This window comes from Manis pentadactyla, chromosome 3 (assembly GCF_030020395.1).
Source record: "Manis pentadactyla isolate mManPen7 chromosome 3, mManPen7.hap1, whole genome shotgun sequence".
Lineage (NCBI taxonomy): Eukaryota > Metazoa > Chordata > Mammalia > Pholidota > Manidae > Manis > Manis pentadactyla.
Window position 1 is genome coordinate 111,211,791 of NC_080021.1, and position 20,076 is coordinate 111,231,866.

General features: G+C 38.3%; 1 protein-coding gene across 1 annotated transcript in view; it reads right to left on the bottom strand.

Annotated features, from left to right (window-relative positions):
- Positions 1-501: 501 nt before the first annotated feature.
- C3H10orf67 (chromosome 3 C10orf67 homolog) overlaps positions 502-20,076 on the bottom strand; it is a 109,832-nt gene continuing 90,257 nt past the window's right edge. Inside the window, 4 exon segments of the mRNA XM_057499353.1 lie at positions 502-543; positions 644-731; positions 5,677-5,742; positions 5,820-5,899. Of these exon segments, the coding sequence (XP_057355336.1) occupies positions 502-543; positions 644-731; positions 5,677-5,742; positions 5,820-5,899 (276 nt within the window).

Below are 20,076 nucleotides of genomic sequence, written 5' to 3' on the forward strand. Positions count from 1 at the left end.
ATATTTGCCACACATAGTGTTGGGGGGATAATGAGGAAGGCAGTGTTGCACAGAGAAGGCAAATAGTGACTCTGTGGCATCTTACTACACTGATAGACAGTGACTGCAATGGGGTATGGGGTGGATTCGATAATATGGGTGAATGTAATAACCACATTGCTTTTCATGTGAAACCTTCATAAGAGTGTATATCAGTAATACCTTAATAAAAAAATAATAAAATAATGGCTTGGTACAAGGAACAGATTCTTTTACTTTCTTTTTCCTTTTGGAAATGACTGGCTGCTTGAATTTTGAGCTCTGATGTCTCCCTATATTCCATCTATGGCCACCAATGGTCAGACTGACAGATAGTTCCCAGCTAGAATAAGTCTCCCCTCCTCTGATATTTTCACTTGCTCCTATTATAGCTCAAGCATACTGCATTGTAACAGTTTGTTTACATATCTGTATCTCACACCAGTTTGAGCTCTTTGGGTTCAGGCACTCTGTTTTATGCCCTCAGAGTCTAGCAGAGTGACTGTCATATAAGATCTCCAGGGCCTGTAATGACAGGAGTTTAAAAACAGTTAAATAAGAACAGAAAGACCTGCACAGATATCATCAAAGAGACAAACAGCATCTGCACATCATATGTACTTACAGTATAATTGAAGGATGTGTCAGCAAGCACAGCATACTGGCGATACAATGTGTGCCTTGTAAACATCTCATCCTTAAGGGCATGGAAGCTGAAATAAAAGAAACAGTGGAATTAAAATGCTTAAGAATCATAGGACAAAGCAAGCCAGTATTATGTTTCTGTGATTAGGAGCTAGAAATTTCAGTGTAAGAGAAAAGAGATGCAAGTAAAAAACTGAAAATATTGGTATGAACTTATTGTTCCTTTCACTTCTAAAATGACATACCTCCTATCAGGCCCAGACTGTGGTTTTAAAAACATTTTCCCTAGAAAAGACTGGGGCATTTTTCAGAAATGGCTGTTTCTAGGTCTAAGGCATAAATGTCCAAGTTGAGCCAAGACATTTTATTTTTAGGAGAGTCATAAAAGATTATGTCAAAAGAACACAGCAGTCAACTCTGAAGGGCTCCCACTGACTTAAGATTGTAGAAATTAAGCATCAAAATTAATGATGACAATGTTTTGAAACAGAACAAATATATTAAAAATTTGGGAAATTCCAGCCTACCCAGATTACAAATGATGCTAAAATTAGGAGATTCAACTATCAGGTAAGCAAGCTCTGGAGAGAACGTCAAGAGTATGCTGGACAACCTTTGGCAAACAACTAGGAAGAAAGAAAAACATCAAAATCATAGTATTCAGTCAGATAGAAGGCTCTCAGAAGAGATTAGATGTGAGACTCATGGATCAAAATCTCAGTGAGGTGCCATGACAAAGCTACTAGGATGACTGAAAGACAGACAATAGCAAATGTCAGAAAGGATATAGAGAAATTAGAGCCTGTATTCACTGTTAGTGAATTGTAAAATGGTGCGGCCACTTTGGAAAACAATTTGACAGTGTCACACACACACACTCACATGGCCAAATCCAGAATGTGGAACATTCTACATAGCAAATGAGAAAATCAATGGCTTGGAAAGAATGGGGAGGTAAGTAAGACCATTATAGAAAAAAAAGATTTGAGGCACATACCCCCAAATGCATGAGATAATCAAGATATTTGAATATGATTGGGTCATTAAATAATACTAAAGAATTTATATGGATAATTTTAGTAGGTGTGATAATGGCATACCAGGTATGTAAAAGAGAACATATTTTTATCAATTAAATAAAAACTCCTAGTGATTTCCCATTTCAGAGCAAAGCTCCAAATCTACTTCACTGGTCTCTTAAACCACTCTCCCCTCCTCACTCCATCCCAGCCCCCAGGCTTCCTCACTGTCCTTGAAAACACAAGCCAGCTTCCACCCTAGGGCCTTTGCACATGGTGTTCATTCTGCCTGGAATGCTCTTCTAGATAATCACACCACTTTGTCCCTCATTCATTCAGGTATCTGCTCTACTACCACTTGGCTAGAAAGGTCTTTCTTCCCTGACCACCATCTCTAAACTAGCAACTCCTGCCCAGTCTGCAGAGGCACAATGTGTCATCTAATATGACATATTGCATCATATAATATGTCATGACCCCACATATTATACATTTACTTGTTAACTGTGTTTCCTCCCAATAAAAGGTAAGTTCCACGAGGGCAGGGACTTGATGCATTTTGTTTACTGTTCTATCTCCAGTTTCTAGAAAAATGACATAGTAACCTAATGGGCTGCTTTTGAGAGTGTAAACTGTTACAACCTTGCTGGAGAACAATCTAGGATGCATACTGTGACATTTTTCACATAATGGAATTTACTAGAGGAAGACGTTTGCTTGAGAAAGAATCTATTTCCAAATAACTATAAGTGATCTTTTGGGGAGTAGGCTGGCTGAACTGGGAAGAGTACAGTGGCAACCACTGATCTTTTAATTGCCTTCATAGTTTTGCCTTTTCTAAAAATGTCACATAATTGGAATCATACAGTATAGAGCCTTTTCAGATTGGCCTCTTTCACTTAGTAATATGCATGTAAATTTCCACCATGTCTTTTCATGGCTTGATAGCTCATGTCTTTTTAGTGCTAAATAATATTCCATTGTCTGGATGCACCACAGTTTATCCTTCTGCCTTCTGAAGGACAACTTGGTTGCATCGGTTTTGGCAATCATGAATAATGCTGCTACAAACCTCCGTGTCTGCTTGGCTTTTGATTCCAGCTCCCTCACTTTCCACCCTGGGCGACGGCCTCGGAGCACCATTGGCTGGGCACTCCGAACCTCCTGCGTCAGCCCCTCACCTGCCCACGCCCTCGCCCCGAGAAGCCTTGATGAGAGGGAGGGACAAAACTCCAGGAAAACACCACATGCCCAAAATGTCAGACTTACTTTGATTTGGCTTTGGCATTTCTTGTAAAATTTGAATTTCATTGCAGATGAAAATTTAAGTTTTGTGGGTATTCTCATGGGGCAATGAGCTACATAGAGGATTTTTACATTATCAACAAGCTATCAAATGTTGAATTCTCTCTCTCTCTCTTTTTTTTTACACTATACCCTGACCTGGACTGAAAACAAAGATGCAGGTCTAAACATGTCAGGAGTGAAACTGAAGAGCCAGGCGAGGGCAGGTGTACCGGGACAACCACTGCAGCCCTCTGACGGGACAAGAGACGGAATGAATCTCAGAGTGAGCCTGAGCCTCACACACCCTGTCTTCATCCTCCGTCGTTGGCAATCTCACTGCCGTGGGAGCTGAGTGCTACCCAACGAGCCGGGAGAGCAGTGGAGGCCGGCAGCAGCGTCCGTGCCTCTTCTAGATCCGTTCATTCCAGACTAGTGCGGACGCCGCGAGTAGGCTGCCTCTGACTTGGGAAGCACGGGGGGCGAAGGTGAGTCCCGCAGCCCCAGGAGCTCACCTGGTGGGACGGGGAGGCTCAGGTGGGTGTCGGCGGACCAGTGCCTGGGTTTGGAGTGGGAATGGCTACATCCCTGTGGCATCAGCCAGGTGGCAATCTCTTCCCAAGCTGCTGTGTCACACCTGCACAACTCTTGTGCCCAGGAAATGTTGACAATGACGTCAGCAGCTCTACTAGGTGGGCCACGCCGAGGGAAAGGACTAGCCCGCTCTTGCCAGCGCTGCTTAAGTTCAATATTTCTGGAAACAGAGCACACTCAGCAGAGATGGAAAAGCAGCTGAGAGATGAAGCTCTGAATTGGACTGAGACTGAATATAAATCATGAGTTGGCTCAGAAATCACTGGGGTTGCTGTACTTCCTCGAACAGCTAAAGTGAAGTTTGTCCTCTACTCAACTGAAATGACTGCTCCTGATCTAAGATCTGTTACAGTGAAATGAAATGACCACTTTAGCACACCCACGTCTGCACTGTATGATTAGTCTCCATACCACAGCAGGATGCAGTCCGCGGCACCCACACTCTATGTTGTTGTGTGTGTCACCCTGAATTAACACTTGGTGAGGCAACCAAGACAAAGAGACAATGTATTATGTCCCAACATTGTGTCCCAGTTAGTCCGCCAAAGAGAAAACACAGAAAGTATGTACAGATATTTCCTGCTGTCCTAAATATGTAAATAAAGTCTGCAGAGACCAGTGAATATAATTGTCAACACCTTGACTAACAGCAAATCAACCTGAAGTCAAATTGAGACATTGTTGTAAATGGTCACTGAAGGACAGGATGAATCCCATAGGGACAGACACAAGGTACATCTTAAGGATGAAAGTGAACTGCACAGAAAAACCTAAGGGAAATACATTCCACTCAGTTTCAGAGATAGTCCAAAATCCACGGGCAGGGAAATGAAATTAAGCACATGATGAAGCTTCCTTTGTCCTCAGTCTCTTGTGTCACTTGATTCTATATTCTACCCTTGCAGTAACTGTGTGAGGTAGTTAGGGTTGGTATAAACATGCATATTTTTCAGAGCACAGATGTGCAACCCAAGCAGAAGCACAAAGCAGAACATTTTACCACAAGGAGGAGATCTTTCACTCACCATCGCGTGGTGTTTGTGGTACCATGTGGATTCTCAGTGTGCCCCTTGGGATTAGTTCGGTGTCATATATACAGCAATGTACAGAATTTCATACACACACAAACATGCAATGTACAGTGTATCCTGAGGAAATGCTGTGCAAATGTAGGGCATTGTCACTTTGTCAAGTTATGTGTGAGCCTCAAGCCTGACCTATAAAATCAGACCAATATTGGATCCATCCTGTCTTGAATGATCCTTGACTACGAAAAAGTCTTGCAAAGGAGCTTCTAAAAGGTGATAAAGAACAGAACATTATATAAGGAAATAACAATTTTTAACATTAACCTGTTAAGACAAGGAAAAAATAGGCATTTCCTCTGCTTGGCATAGCTGTTAGCTTTTTCAGAATTGCAGTGTTGCATTCTCCATTTCTGTTTTTTTTTTTTTGGAAGAAAAGGGAGGGGTTTTATTCTCAAGCATCTAAGGATTTATAAACATGGGTGTTTTGTTTTTAAAAGGGACAGGGTGATACTGGTGGCCTGAGAAGGGGCTGAGTCATTCTCCATTTTTAAAAAGATGAAGATAACATAGGGAAGAGAAATTAAAGTGATCATGTAAGTGAAAAACAGACCTGACAGATTAAGGGGTTAGAGCTATTTTGTCTGGAAAAGGCTAGAAGACCTAGTATTTAAAGCAATTTTACAAAGAAGATATAGACCAGTTAGATATTATCAAATGCAAATGAGCAGGGAAATGTTTTAATAGCTTTATGGAGGAAGATGACCATTGTAGGTTTGCTAAATCAAGTATCAAGAGAGTCTGTCCTGTTGATCCTTGAAAGTTGAAGCACTGAGATAGGGAGTCTTGAAATTACTTTTCAAGAAAGTCTTGAATTTTTTTTTCTCTGAAGTGACTTTGCCAACTCTTCTATTTTAGGCTAATTATTTTGCATTTCTTGTTAAAAGTGTATGAGGCCATTTTATATCAATTAAAATGTACAGAAAAGTGCAATTAATATGTACAGAAAAATTCATCCTTTACTCCCAATTTCCTTTAAAATATGATTAGTCACATTTTTATAAATAGAATTTGTGTATATCACACTGTACCTTTTCCTGAGAATAAAGAATTTCTTATCCCAGGTTTTGCCTATATGTTCTAATTCCTTCTTAAATCTGTAATAAATTTATAGATGGTTAAATACTGTATTAGCTATAAATTATGAATAATTATAAATCATTAATACCAGTACCTTTTTGTCTTCTTTTTCTCATCCTCTAGCTCAGCCTTTAATATTTCTATTTGCTTCTCCAAAACATGTTTGTCTTTAGTCTTTTAATAGAAAATAAATAAAAAAGTTAATAACATGAACAGTACACCCTGTTTCTCCACAAATCTGAAAGGCTATTCCTATTAAATAGCATGCATACACCAACTACTATCAAAAATTATTTGACGGAACAGTGAGTTATAGTTACTTGCAAATCCCCATGAACTGGAAGAAGTTAAGATCCCATGCTTCCATTTCCTGTAAATGATTCACCTTAAGGCAGCCAGCTCTAGACAATATCATGAAGCAACCAAAATGTACCTTTATCACCCCTCTCCCTACCAGGTATCCCTTTTTTTTACATCTTGTTTTACCTATCTTAATGTGGCCTCTCCAGCTCTTCATCATAATCAGCAGTTTTCCCCAGTTACTCTATTTCCTCTTTTTATCAGAACTGTTCTCAGGAAAGGATCTGATCAAATCAATTATATCAGAGTTTTATGTCATATCTCAGTATTGTTTATAGTTCACAAGGGGACAAAGTTTTAGCAAAAGGAACAAATCTCTAACAGTGGAATTTTAGGCATGTCATGGAGCTTTAGGTGCATCAGTAATGTGCCTCAGAATCATACTATAGAGGCAAAACAGGTCCTCTGTCTCTTAATCAAACTGATTCTCAGTGCAGCTTTCAAAGTCACTCCTACTTTCTAATAATAGCCAGAATTAATATAAACAATAATTAGGCTAATAATAATGGTAATATTAGTCATTATTATACCTTATCCACTGGTAGTTCCACCTTCTTTTCTTTATGTACCATAACTGGTGTTATATCTCTAGCCTGGCAAGAAAACAAACCATGGTAAATATAACATTTCAAATCAATGCATAAAGATGTGGTATACCTGCAGCTTAGAGAAAGGCAACTGAGGCTTAATATATGCCAGCCATAGTCCCACAGGAGTCTTCTCTGCCTTATCTAATTTATAAAGCTCGATGTTTATACATTGCATCTGTAAATGGGCAATTACCATCCATTAAAACCAATTTTCCCACTACTTTTTTGCTTATAATGCATTACTCTTTAGTTACTGGTCAAATTTTACTATTTTAGTTAAAAAAAATAAAGTGGGCAGTTATCATCCAGTAAAGTCACAAGCTTTAAAAATTTTTATTTTAAATGATAATTAAGATGAGTTTTCTATATCTCTCTGATGATGATGAGAGCAGATGGCAGTGGGAAATATATACTGGATATAAAAATCTACTTGGCGAGCTATCCCTAAATTCCTATATCATAGACAGAAAAAGGTGCTCCTTATTACCACTGTTACCCTCTCTAGTGACACAAACAGCCTTGATCTGTTCCCCGTATTAGTGGGTGGGCTCTGCCAAGGAGGGTATTGGAGCCAGGTCTGGGAGCAGGAGTTAGAGTTCTGAAGAATAAAGTAACAGCAACTGAGACCTCCCCCGAGCAGTGGCGGTGAGGTCTTGGAAGTGAGACAGAGAGAACCAGCAGGCAAGACCAAAGGCTGGAGGTGCCAGTGTGCGGTGAAGCTGCGGGTGACCAGTGCCTGGGGTGGTGTCCAATCTTCAATCTGAAAAGGCATCTTAGTGATATAAACTGTCCCTGTCGCTTATTATCTTCAACCTCCTTGAACTTACATATACAAAGGTGTTGTGCGAGTGGGTGGTTTTAGTAGAAATCACAGAATTGAATTGAATTTAGTGTCTAAACAAAACTGGGATTGCATGCAGAGTGCAGTGAGACTCAGGAACTGCCTTAGTTCAGTGGAAGAAGGGCTCAGACATAGCAGCCAGCACTAGGAGATGCCACGGGCATCTGCAGAAACCCTCAGACACAGTTTAGGCTGCTGCAAAGCATAGAATGTGGGTTTGAGGCAATTTTATGCATATCTGAAGGGGCAGAGAGAACATAGCTGACATCAGCTGCCACATATAAAAATAACAAACTTGTCATTTTGTTGTTATATTGTTACATTTGTTATATTGTTATTTTATTGTTAATAAAATCTATAATTTGAGAGCTTACTCTGTCAGACACTTCATATATATTACTATTTATTTCTATTTTTCTACTTATTGATCCTCTTTCATATTACTTTAGATTTTTAATGATAATGCAGGCATACCTTTTAAAAATAAATGGCAAATAGTATACAGGAACATAAAACTCACTTTCCAGAAGCTAAGGGTTTTTGTCTTGCTTAGTTTTTCTCATCGTTATCATTATAAACAAATAATAGCCATTATTGATTTGGGCTCCTCACAAACAAAACTTAGGAATTCAGAGCATTCATATTACCTTCCTCTTTCCCTCTCTCTCATATGCCCAATTTTTTATTTGCAAATGTTTAGCTCTTATCATGGTTGCTTTTATTATGATTTCAATATGTAAACTTTTATATCTTGATTTATTAACTCCCTGCTATGAGAAATGAGAAATTTTAGGTTTTTTTTTTCAACACGTTTGACTCCCACAACCTGACAATTTTTGGAAAGAATTCCATTTTTGCATTGTTGATATCTGTAGGATTGTTCCCTAACTGTAATTAAGTCCTCCATGCTTTACCTACACCATTTTTTATCTGCATAATTCTAAACACTGAAATCTAGTAAACAGCATTTACAATATGTTTATGTACATATTATCTACCACAGGAGCACACAGTGTAACTGGACCGTAGGAAAGGAAATGTAAACCTGATACTAATGCCACTGAAAGGAATCTCTTCAAACTTAATTCAATGTTTCAGTTTTTCTCTATCTTTCCTCACTTCTGAGTCATATTTAATTTCTCCTTTTCCTTGTGTCCCTATCATCCCTTGTATTGGATTCCTCTTATGTTTGGTTAGAGTATTTCCCAATCAATTTTTTTTTCAGACAGGTTCTGTGAATGATAAACTCTGAGTTTTTACATATTCAAAATATCTTTATTTTTCTTACATATCAATAGGGACTTCAGCTGGATATAAGAATTAGGGTTCAAACTCTTTTTTTTTTCTTTTGAAAACTTTGCTGTATTTTCTTGTAGAAACTAATGGTGCTAATGAGAAAATTAATATGTTTCCTTTTTTTGTTCCATTGTAGACAAACTTGGGTTGTTTTTTTCCTCTTAATTGTTAGACCTAAAATCGCACCAGGTTGTACCAACTCTTTTCATCACTCTAAGACACATATTTCCTGTTTCACTCAGCATTCTATCATCTTTGAAATGGAGATGTCTTACAACTGGTGTGTGTCATAATTTCATTGGTAGCAGTTTTCCCTTGCTACGGGTACATAAATAATGGATGGTCTTACAACCTGTGGCATCTGAGATCTGATAAAATACAGTAGATATTTTGCTCTTCTTTTTAATCCTGCTTAGCACTTAGTAGGTTTTTCCATCTCAATATGAATGGTTTTTCCTGTTAGCTCATGGAAATTTTCTTTTATTATTGTCTTACTTTTATTCCATATGTTTTGCTTTTTGAAAACTCTGTTAGGAAGGTATGAGACCTTTTTGATCTATCCTCCATATTTTAACTTCTCTAAAAAATTTCTGTTAGTCAGTAGCAGACTCACAGACTCCACGAAGGGACTAGTGGTTACCAAAGGGGAACAGGGTGGAGACGCTGGGGAGGGAGGGAGGGAGAAGGAGACTAAAGGGCATTATGATTAGCACACATAATGTAGCGGGGGCACAGGGAGGGCAGTGTAGTGCAGAGAAGACAAGTAATGACTCTATAGCATCTTACTACACTGACGGACAGTGACTGTAATGGGTATGTGGTGGGCACTTGATAATAGGGGGGAATGGAGTAACCACAATGTTGCTCATGTGAAACCTTCATAAGATTGTATATCAATGATACCTTAATTAATTTTGCACTATGTTCTAAGAGACATTTTTCACTTTATCTTCCAGAGTGTTCAATAGGTCTTCAGTGGTGTCAATTTTATTATTCAGTCTGCCTGTTGCTGGTTTTTTGGTTGGTAGTGTTACTTCCAAAAAATTGTTCTTTTCCTCAGACTATTCCTTTTTCATAGCAGCCTGTGTTTGTTTAATGGATAAAGGTTTCTCTCGAGTGTTCTCTAGAATATATTTATTTTAAAAATGTCTGTTCCCTGAATTAACTATTTTCTTTAGGGCCAACACTTTGTTCTTTTATTCACTAAATATTTGCTGAATTCCTGCTATGTGACAGGAAACATTCTATGCACTGGAGATACAGTAGAAAACAAAACAGGGCTGAAGAAGGGGGGACATATTTGAGAGGAATTATGAAAAAGGCAGAATTTAGGGTACTTTCTGAGTGAAGAGATAATTGCCTATAATTTCTTACTTCAGCAACTGGATGATGAATTGTCCTGTTCACTAAGATAAGTAAAAACAATAGGATTAGGGACAATTTTGTATGCTAGTTTTCTTTTTTTTTAATGAGGAAGAATTTGATAAATTCAGATTCAGACCTTCTGAGACTGAAGTACCCATGGCATATTCACATGAAGACATACAACAGGCAACTGGGACAAAGGCCTGGAATTTGGAAATGGGGTTGATCCTAAAGATGCAGTTTAGAGTAATCAGTGTATTAGTTGAAGCTGACAACTTGGATGAAGTCATGCATGAAATGTATAGAAATAGAAAAGCAGAAGGTCAGGGATGGAAGCCTGTGTCCAGATGTGACTGACCTCACTGATGCAAGGAGCCTCAGGATTCACCCAGCCCTGAACCTGGACCCTAAACCAGTGCTCTTGCCTTAGTTCTTCAAACTCTAACTTCAACTCTATCTGTCCCCATAGTCCTAGAGAGCCCTTTAATGGTCCTAGAACTACCCAAATAATTGTTCCCTGAGTTGTCTATATAGTATCTCAAACTTCCTAGAGGAAACCACCTACCACCCCAATATTGTGACTCAGTTTTCCTAAGTCCCATGTAACAGGAAGCTAGTCAAAAACAAAACCTAAGGCATAATAACAGCAATTTAACAAAAATAATGAAAAGTCTTTATTATCATTAACCTTCCTTGGGTTCAAAAAATGAGGATCACCAAAGTGACGAGGCATGCCCTTTTCAGACATCTTACACCTATTTGTTCACAGACAAGGAGCATAGTACACTTGAGCCACCTCTCTGCCCAGACACAGGGAGTATAGAGTGATTCACAGCCATCTGGCTAACAGCAGAAGGACCCTGCCCCAAGCTTTGGGCACTTGCCCCTATGCTAATGGGCAAAAACCCAAATTGAAAAAATTAATCCACAGAAAGTTAAGAAAACAAATTGGTGAAACAAAACAAATTTCCATGTAGAAAGACATTTCTATTGATTTATTTCCCTATCTCAAAGTCATATCAGTAATTTAGTTTATAAAAATAAACACTGGGTTTAAATTCATGTACAGTAATATCAGTTCCAATTTTCAAAGCTCCCTTCCTGGCTCTCATATAATGTTCAACTCTCAATAACTAGAGATAAGACTGTGCTGAAGCATATCTCCTATAAAGCAAATAATTATTCAATCTCTCCAAAGGACAATAATCTTACAATAAGGAAGATAGCTTCTCTTTTCATTAAAAAAGGAAAAAAAGCATTGCCACATGTAGACTAGAGTGTTTGCTCTCTGGTTTGAGCTGAATTTTCAACTTTGCTACAGCATGTATATTGAATCCTGGGTCTGTCCACATTAAACTGTCATTTTGTTTTGTCAGCTGTTGACATTTTACTTTCTCTGGAATACACATGCTGGTCTTTATATGGCTACTTCATTGACAGGTGCAAACATCGGACTGTTAAACAATAGATAGAGGTGAAGATGAATGGTAATATTAATATAAAAATGGATAACTTCCTAAGTGGGAAACTGTACAATAAATAATTATAAAGATAATAAAAACTTATGATTAGAAATAATTAATTATAAATATTTCTTTTGCATTTGTATATATACTTATAACTAAAATTTCACAAAATTAAGAAATATGGTTCATTTATAATAGGTTATGATTCTTAACATTATTTCCCATTTTTGAGCACTCAGAACATGTTTAAAAAGCCAACATTTAATAAACATAATTAACCATATTCCTTATCATATCCCTTTTCTTCTTGTCTTGTCAGTGAGAGTCAATGCTTTCCTTTATTCCTCCTATTTCCACAAACATTCCTCTTCTGAAACTTTGGCCATTCTTTCTGGGTTTAATGGCTCCTTGCCTCTCCTTTAAACCATTAAACATATTACTATCAAAACAATCATTCGGACTCACCATGAAGGAAGATAATCATCTGTCCCTAAAATTTCATTAATCTTTGTTTTCTTTGTTTTTATTGAAGCATCATTGATATACAATCTTATATTGGTTTCAAATGTACAGCACAGTGGTTCAACAGCTACCCCTCTAGTGCAGTTATTATCTATTGACATAGAAAGATGTTACAAAATCATTGATTATATTCTCCATGCTGTACTACCATCCCCATAAACAACTATATTGTGATTGTGAATTATTGTGCCCCTTTATCTCCTTCAACCTCTCTCTCATCTGACCCCAACCACTCCTCCTTTGTAACCACTAGTCATTTCTCAGTGTCTGAGTCTACTGCTGTTTTGTTCTTTCTGTTTTGCTTTGTTTTATATTCTACAAATAAGTGAAATCATATGGTATCTCCACCTGGCTTATTTCACTGAGCATAATACCCTCTAGATCCATCCATGTTTTTGCAAAGGACAAAGTTTCTTTTCTTTTTAAGGCTGAATAATATTCCATTGTGAATATGTACCACATCTTCTTTATCCAGTCATCTGTTGATGGACCCTTAGGTTGCTTCCATATCTTGGCTATTGTAAATAGTGCGGTGATAAGCATAGGGGTGCATATATATTTTCAAATCAGGGATTTTGTTTCCTTCCAGTAAATTCCTAGAAGTGGGATTACTAGATCAAATGGTATTTCTATTTTTAGTTTTTTGAGGAACCTCCATACTGCTTTTCACAGCAGTTGCACCAATTTACATTCCCACCAACAGTGGAGGAAGGTTTCCATTTCTCTGCATCCTTGCCAACATATGTTATTTCTTCTTTTGGATAGTGGCCATTCTAACTAGTGTGAAATGATATCTCACTGTGGTTTTAATTTGCATCTCCCTGATGATTAGCAATGTGGAGCATCAGTTTCATTAATCTTAACTTTCATATTAACATTCTTTTTATTTTCACCTTCTAAGCAAACAACTATTTTTAATCACCAGCAATGTGCTAGTGGGTGGTTGGTTGGGAAGAGGAGGGCAGGTGAAGAGAAGAAAACCTGCCTGGGTGCTTGCAATTTGGAGAGAAGAGACCAGAGAATCAAGAACATTAAGAATAAAATATGAAACCGTATGCAATCAAGTACTAATCATTGTGTAGGCCAAAAGCCAAAATGAAACATTTGTCTACATACACTATTAGTGATTTTTCTTCTAACAAAATTAATAAGCTAGAGTATTCTTTCAAAAATAGAGTAAGACTCCTCATCTTATGTGCCCCAAGGATGCCACTCTATGTCTGTCAAAAGGGTCTGAAACATCTTGACTGACAATTGGACTATGAAGCCCTACTGAATCCAGGCTGATGCAGGCTATGTGAAAATCTCAAGCATGTCTTCTCAAAGGCTCCAAAGGCTATAAAAGCCTATGTGGGCTTGGCCTCTTCACCTGGTTCCAAATCATCCTAGACTTTATGCTCACTGCAGGAAGTTAGGTATGTGGAAGCAGAATACATGTTGTCTATTAAAATATCCAATCTAAAGAATTTGTAATCAAAATTCTTCCATCATGGAAATGTCTCTATTAAAGATGATGAAGCCATTGTTTATAAGAGCAAAAGCATAGAAACAGTATCTCAGAAAGGCACTAGTAAATTGACAGAAATTGATTAAGTAAATAGTGCTACTTCTATGACATGAAATATTGTATATAACTGATTATATATATTCAGTGACATTGAATAATCTTCCCTGTGTCTTGTGTGGGCAAATTTGTATCAAGATTTATCTGAAAGGATGGTCACAAGATGTTTTCAATAATTATTCCTGGGTGGCAGGATTCTTTTTTACTTTTTTTGACATTTCTTTATTGAGCAAGTTATTATTTATATAATAAGTATGAATCCATTTTATTAAAAAAAAATCAGACTTCTGGCTCCCACATAGGATGCAAAAAAAAAAATGCCACTCCCACAGTAACAACAATAAAATCACAAATTTTCTTGAATCTGTCAGAAAACTGAGGTCATAACCAGGTAGCTGGAATTCCAAAGAGGAGTGGGACGCATGGAGAGATGGGACTCATGAACAGTCTCATCTACAGCAGAAGCAGTGCCATGCCAGTTGCAATACAAGTACTGAAGAGCAAGTATGCGTTAGCAAAGCAGTCTAAAGAAGCTGGGGCACATAGAGAGGGGAGTTCACCCTCATTCGTAGCTTTCTTTCTTCTCTCCTACTGATGCTCATGAGGAAAACTAAGGGCAGGGCAGAGACATGTTGATGGTGCAGGCTTGAGGAGGGAATCAGCTGCTGCTCGGAGAAAATCACCTTCCTTGGGCCCTTCTATCCTAGGAGGTAAGTCTTAAGCCCTCAAGAGGGAGGAATGCTGCCAAGTTTCTCACCAATTAGACTCGAGAAAGGTATCAGTGGAGAAGTACTAGGCACCAAGCCCCACCTTTTTTCTCCCAGGGCTTTCCTTCCTGCTGGGAAGGGCAGCAAAGCCTCTTGCTTATAGGACATAGGTGAAGATATGACAGGGGAAAAAGAAAAGAAAAGGAAGCCCTCTGAGTGAGGGGGTCAGTAATTGTTTTAGGCCTTAGAGTCTGAATGATACCAAGCAGAGGTTTCCCACTACTGCAAGAGGGACAGGGAACTCCTGCCCAAGGTCATCTTCAGATACAAGGTGGAGGTAGACTGCCGCAGGGAGGAAGGACAGAAGTCCTGAGAAAGCCCACCTCTGAGACCCAGGCACACAGCAATTCCCAAAGACAGAGTCTTTAGATTAGATTAGATTAGATTAGATTAGGGATTAGAACAACAGACAACCCTTTCTGCCCTCATTTATGAAGTAACAAGCAATAGCACTCTACCACTCAGCAGGGATGGGAGCAACAGGCCAGATTCAAAGATGACTCGAATCTTGGAACTATCAGATGGAGACTTTAAAATAGCTATGATTAAAATATTAAAGAATCAAGGAGAAAAGGTGAACAACATGGATGATAAACAATAGGTAGGAAATTTCAGCAGAGAGAAAATACAAAAACAAGTCAAATTTAAATACTAGAAATGAAAAAGACAATTATACCAAGGATGAAGAATTTTTTTGATTGACACATCAGTAGACTCAATACAGCTGAGGAAAACATTAGTGAATTTGAAGTTAGGTCAAAAGAAATCCTCAAACTGAAACACAAGAGGAAAAATAAATTCAAAATTAATTAGCAGAATATTCAAGAGTTATAGGACAATATCAAAGAGTCCAACATATGGGCAATTGGAGTTTCAAAAGCAGGAGGAAAGAGAATGGAGCAAAAGAAATAATTAAAGATATGGTCATTATCTGTGGTTAATAAAAGATACCATAAGTGGTTAATGAAAGATTTCAAAGCACAAATTCAAGAAGCTCAATCAGGAGAGAAAGAGAAAGAGGGAGTAGGGGATGGAGGCAGAGAAAGATACACACAAAAAAAATACCCAAAGACACCTTGTAGTCTAACTGTTGAAAAGCAAAGATAAACTTTTTAAAGGCATTCCAAAATGGAAGACAACTTACAGAGAAACAAAGTTAAAATTTACAGTAGATATTTCCTCAGAAACTATGCAAGATGAAAGACAGTGGCCTAGAATTGTCAAAGTACTGAAACTGTCAACCAGCCTTCTAAATGCAGAAAAAAATCTGTCAAAATAGAAGCCAAAATAAATATTTTTTTTCAGAAAAAAAAAAGCTGACAGAATTCATTGCAAGCAGACCTAACTATAAGAAATGGAATATGTATTTTTTTTCTTATATTCAAGAGAAGAATGGATCCCACACTGAGATTGATGAGGAGATCTTCAAGCTATTTTCAAGATTTTTAAAAGCCCAAATAGAAGTATACCTGATTGCCTAACAAAGTTGCACAGGCTAACAAAATTTAAGAACTCTTTGGATTTGGTTGGCATTAAATCAATTCAGTGAGATATCACTGGTTATCTATCTAAGGCTGATCAGATATGCAGGTTAAGAGTAATATGTGATAGATGAATAAGCAAGGGAAACAACTTCAGTAAGTTCAGAGTTTTTTTGATGAACGAGCAGAGAGTATAATGAGGAAAACAAAACAAAGGAGGTATTAAATGAAGAAAAGTTTAAGTATCACCTTCCATGAAATTATATTCCTTAGGAAAAAAGAAAATTGACCTGTGTTGTAAACTTGCCCCAGGGTTAGAGGAGAAAGCTAGGCCTGGGGAAACCAGTCCTGTAGAGATCAGGGCTGCAGAAACTGACAAGTTGGTAGAGACAGATCCAAGGAGGATGGCCAGCAGCCCAACGCCAGTGTCCAGTGGGGTGGAGCTACCTCAGGCTTGACTCTGGTGAGCATCCATACTGCAGCAGTTCTGTGACAGTTCTGTGATAGACTTCAGGACACCAAGCAGAAGAACTGGTATATGCAATGATGGCAGTTAGGATGAGGGACAGCATGCCAACCGTTCAGTTTTCTAGGGCTAAGACCCACTTCTGGGCAGTGTCAGGACTCCGGTCAAATGACCTGGTGGTCACAACTGGCCTCAACTCCCCATGGAAACTCAAGAGAAATCCACAGTGGAAACCCAGGCAAATGGAATAATACCATACAGTGAGAGACAGGATGGCTGCTCCAGGCTCCTGAATGTCAAGGACAACAATTCTTCTGTTACCACCAAGGTAGCATGTGGAGAGGACTTAGCATCTGCCCCATGGCTAAGAGTGTCTAGGGAAGAACAGAAATCAATACAAATCTCAAATTTATCTTTCCCTGATTTCCACAGCAGTATCTCAGGTCCTTAGTTAAGTAAACCTAAAATATCATAAAGTCTACAAATAAAATGTTATAAATTGTTCCCTCCAAGAATAAATCATAAGACAAAGCATAAAAGCCTTCAAGTGATTCTTATCAAATAACACTTTTTGTTTGTCCAATAAATATTGCATATTATGTTCAGTAAATATTTCCATTTCTAAATAAACTTTAAGTGTTTACTTTATCATCAAACTACTCAGAATAAAATAATGTAGAAAGAAAAAGCCACTTTTCAGTTGAATTTTAAATATATTATTCATATTGTTGACTTTGGTCTCTGAGAGCAAAATCTAAAAATGAATTAATTTTAGTGGTTAGTAAAATTTTTTATTAAAAAAACAATTACACGTATGATTTCAATGATCTCTACATTTTAAAATTATTTGTATTACAAGACAGGGAGCCGATATGATAAGGAATTTTTTTGTATCAACGTAATCTATCAAAATACAGTAAATATCCTTTGAGAGCCTCTGAGGACCATGCACATGTCCAGGATCATCCTGTCTCTGTATTACTCAGCCACCCAGTGCAGTCAGAACGATAAGCAAATAGTTCTCTGCAGAACTATTAACTGCCTGCTGTATTAAGCCAAGCCAAAGGAAAAAGGAATGGAATAATGAAACACTGAACAGATTGTATTATTTTTTTCTGTGATGGAGCTTATTTTCAACTTTATGTGCAATTTAATTAAATAAAAGGGTTGTTCTTGTAAGAGAGCAATGGTAAATTTCAGAAAGAAAGATTTGTCCTTCACCCACCTGGTCTATAGTACTATATATCTATATATCTATCATAATCAGTCTATATCCTATAGTGATTTTTTAAATTACCAGCTTGCAGGGTGACTATGGTTATAATCACATAATTATTGCAAAAATATTTTTCCTAAGAATTCTTGAATGTTAAAAGAATCATGTTCTAGAGTTTTTATTGAAGTGTTTTACGCTGTACAAATCACTTTGTATTGAATGAACTTCAAGAATGGGAACATGATTGACTTTGTCCCATGTCCCATTTCCCACACACCAGGGTCCTGATGCTTTCTGCAGACCTAAGCACATACCATATGTTCCGTCAGCATAGACCAGGTTACCCCGTGGAAGCTTAGAAGTCTTCCAGGGAAGCATTTACTGGGTTCAACCTTAATTAACTAATTACCCTGGAGGAGGAGGGGCCCCTGGGCATGCAATTTAACTTTAACCTTGTTATGGGAAACCTTAGTATTTGAAATGTTTCATAGATATCAAAAAATAAACTTGACACAAAAACACTGTACAAATAGAAATTTGATATTGTGAAATCTTTCATAAATAGAAATCAGATGGCAATGTTCATATCGTGCTTTTCAGGCTGGCTAAACAGCCAGTTTATCACTGTGTACTCCACTGTGTGAAGCACGTGTGCTGTTCCCACCGAATGACACAGATTTCAAAAAATAAGTATGATTAATTAGATAAGCTAAATGACTGATGTAGAAAGTTCCTGCAGCAAGCTCCCTGTTTGGTCATTTAAACATGGTCCGTATTATAAAACCTTTCAAAGAGCATTTTTAAGAAGTCTAGCTACCTCAGTATAATAACATGTTTAAAAGAGAGAAGTAGAAAAATTAAAACCAGTGTGCCTAATACATCAGGTTAAGCTACAGTGAGGAACATGCCACATGGGAAGGGTGACATTTATAATAAAAAACAAGGCAGCATTTATAATAATAAGGTTATTAGGAATAGCAAAAGTGTATTGATAGTAATAATGATGAACTAAAAAAATATATTTCACTTTAAAATTAAGTCGATTAAAAATAAAAGCACCAGCTTATGTCATATTCTATTCTGACCCGTCCAGTTTTACTTATTGTTACATATTAACTTCAGAATCTCTCCAGCTGACCAAACGGACTGTTAAGCTTTGGCAACACCAAGACTCTGAGAAAATCCTATTGAAATGACACGTTCTCAGAGTCCCTGTCTGCTTTTGTCTCTCGAGTTCCTGGTGCACTTTTTGTGGATGAGAACAAGGAGTATTTCTGCCCCTCATGGCTTTGACTTGGGAAGCTCACTCTCGAGCTATAAATTGAGGCCACTGGGTTTCTAATCTGCAATTCCAGGATTTAGTTATGCTCTTGGGCTGCTGTGGGGACTGGGTCAGCACCCCCTACTGCTCTGATCTTGGTCCCAGTGGGTGACCCTGTTCTGCAACCCTCCTGACCACCGCCTCAGAGCCTCAGACCACAGACCTCTGCCACAGGACCTGATTTCCTGGCATCTGACAGAGACTTCTGGAACAGGACACTTCCTGGGCTGCAGGCTCACTAAGTCCAAGGTTTGGACTAGAGCCCCTCACCCAGAATGGCTGCTTTTCCCATCCAGGTCAGTAGGCAGCATTGCATACTCAGCCCAAGGGGCTGATTTTTTGTTTTGCTATTTTATTTTTTTAGTGGGGGAAAAAAAATACTTCCCAAGACCTGGATTCTAAAAACCTTACTTCCAGTACCTAGGCACTGGTCAGTCTTGCACCAAATTTCCACCCAAATGTCTTTTCCTCCTTGGGAAATTCCACCGGTTTCCAGTTGTCTATACTTTGAAACTTTCTGCAAAGTGGAAATGGTTTTAGAGAATGCTTTTCCTCAACTCCTGGGGACTGACTACCATCAGTGTAACTAACCCCCAGCCCCTTTCTACCTGCTTCTTACCCCTCTCCTCTGCTGGGTATGGGCAGTGAGCCACTTACGTGGTTGGCTGGCCTGGGAAACCTATTCCTTTCCCCACCCCCATTTACAGCAAGGATGACACAGGGAGCCTGATTCTGTGTGGCTCCCTCATGCCCCATGTGTTAGGGTGGCAGATTCTGCCCCCTGTGGGAGAAGAAGGAAGAACATGGGACACATTGCAATGACAAGAGTACAGGAAATCAAAGCATGCAAGTGGAGAGACACTTCTAACCAAGTGCTCTACAATGACTACACGTGTCACCAACTGGCTTGTAAGCTTTGACTAGCTACACTGAAAATTCACAGTGCCTACAGGATAGATCAATTTGTTTGGGAAAAAAACAACTAGTCCCATAGCTAAAACAGAAGAAAGTTCCCTGTAGGATCATTATAAAGGGAGACCCTGTATAACGCAGCGAGCAGCACCTTGGCCATGTCTGCACAGTGAGCCAATGTTGA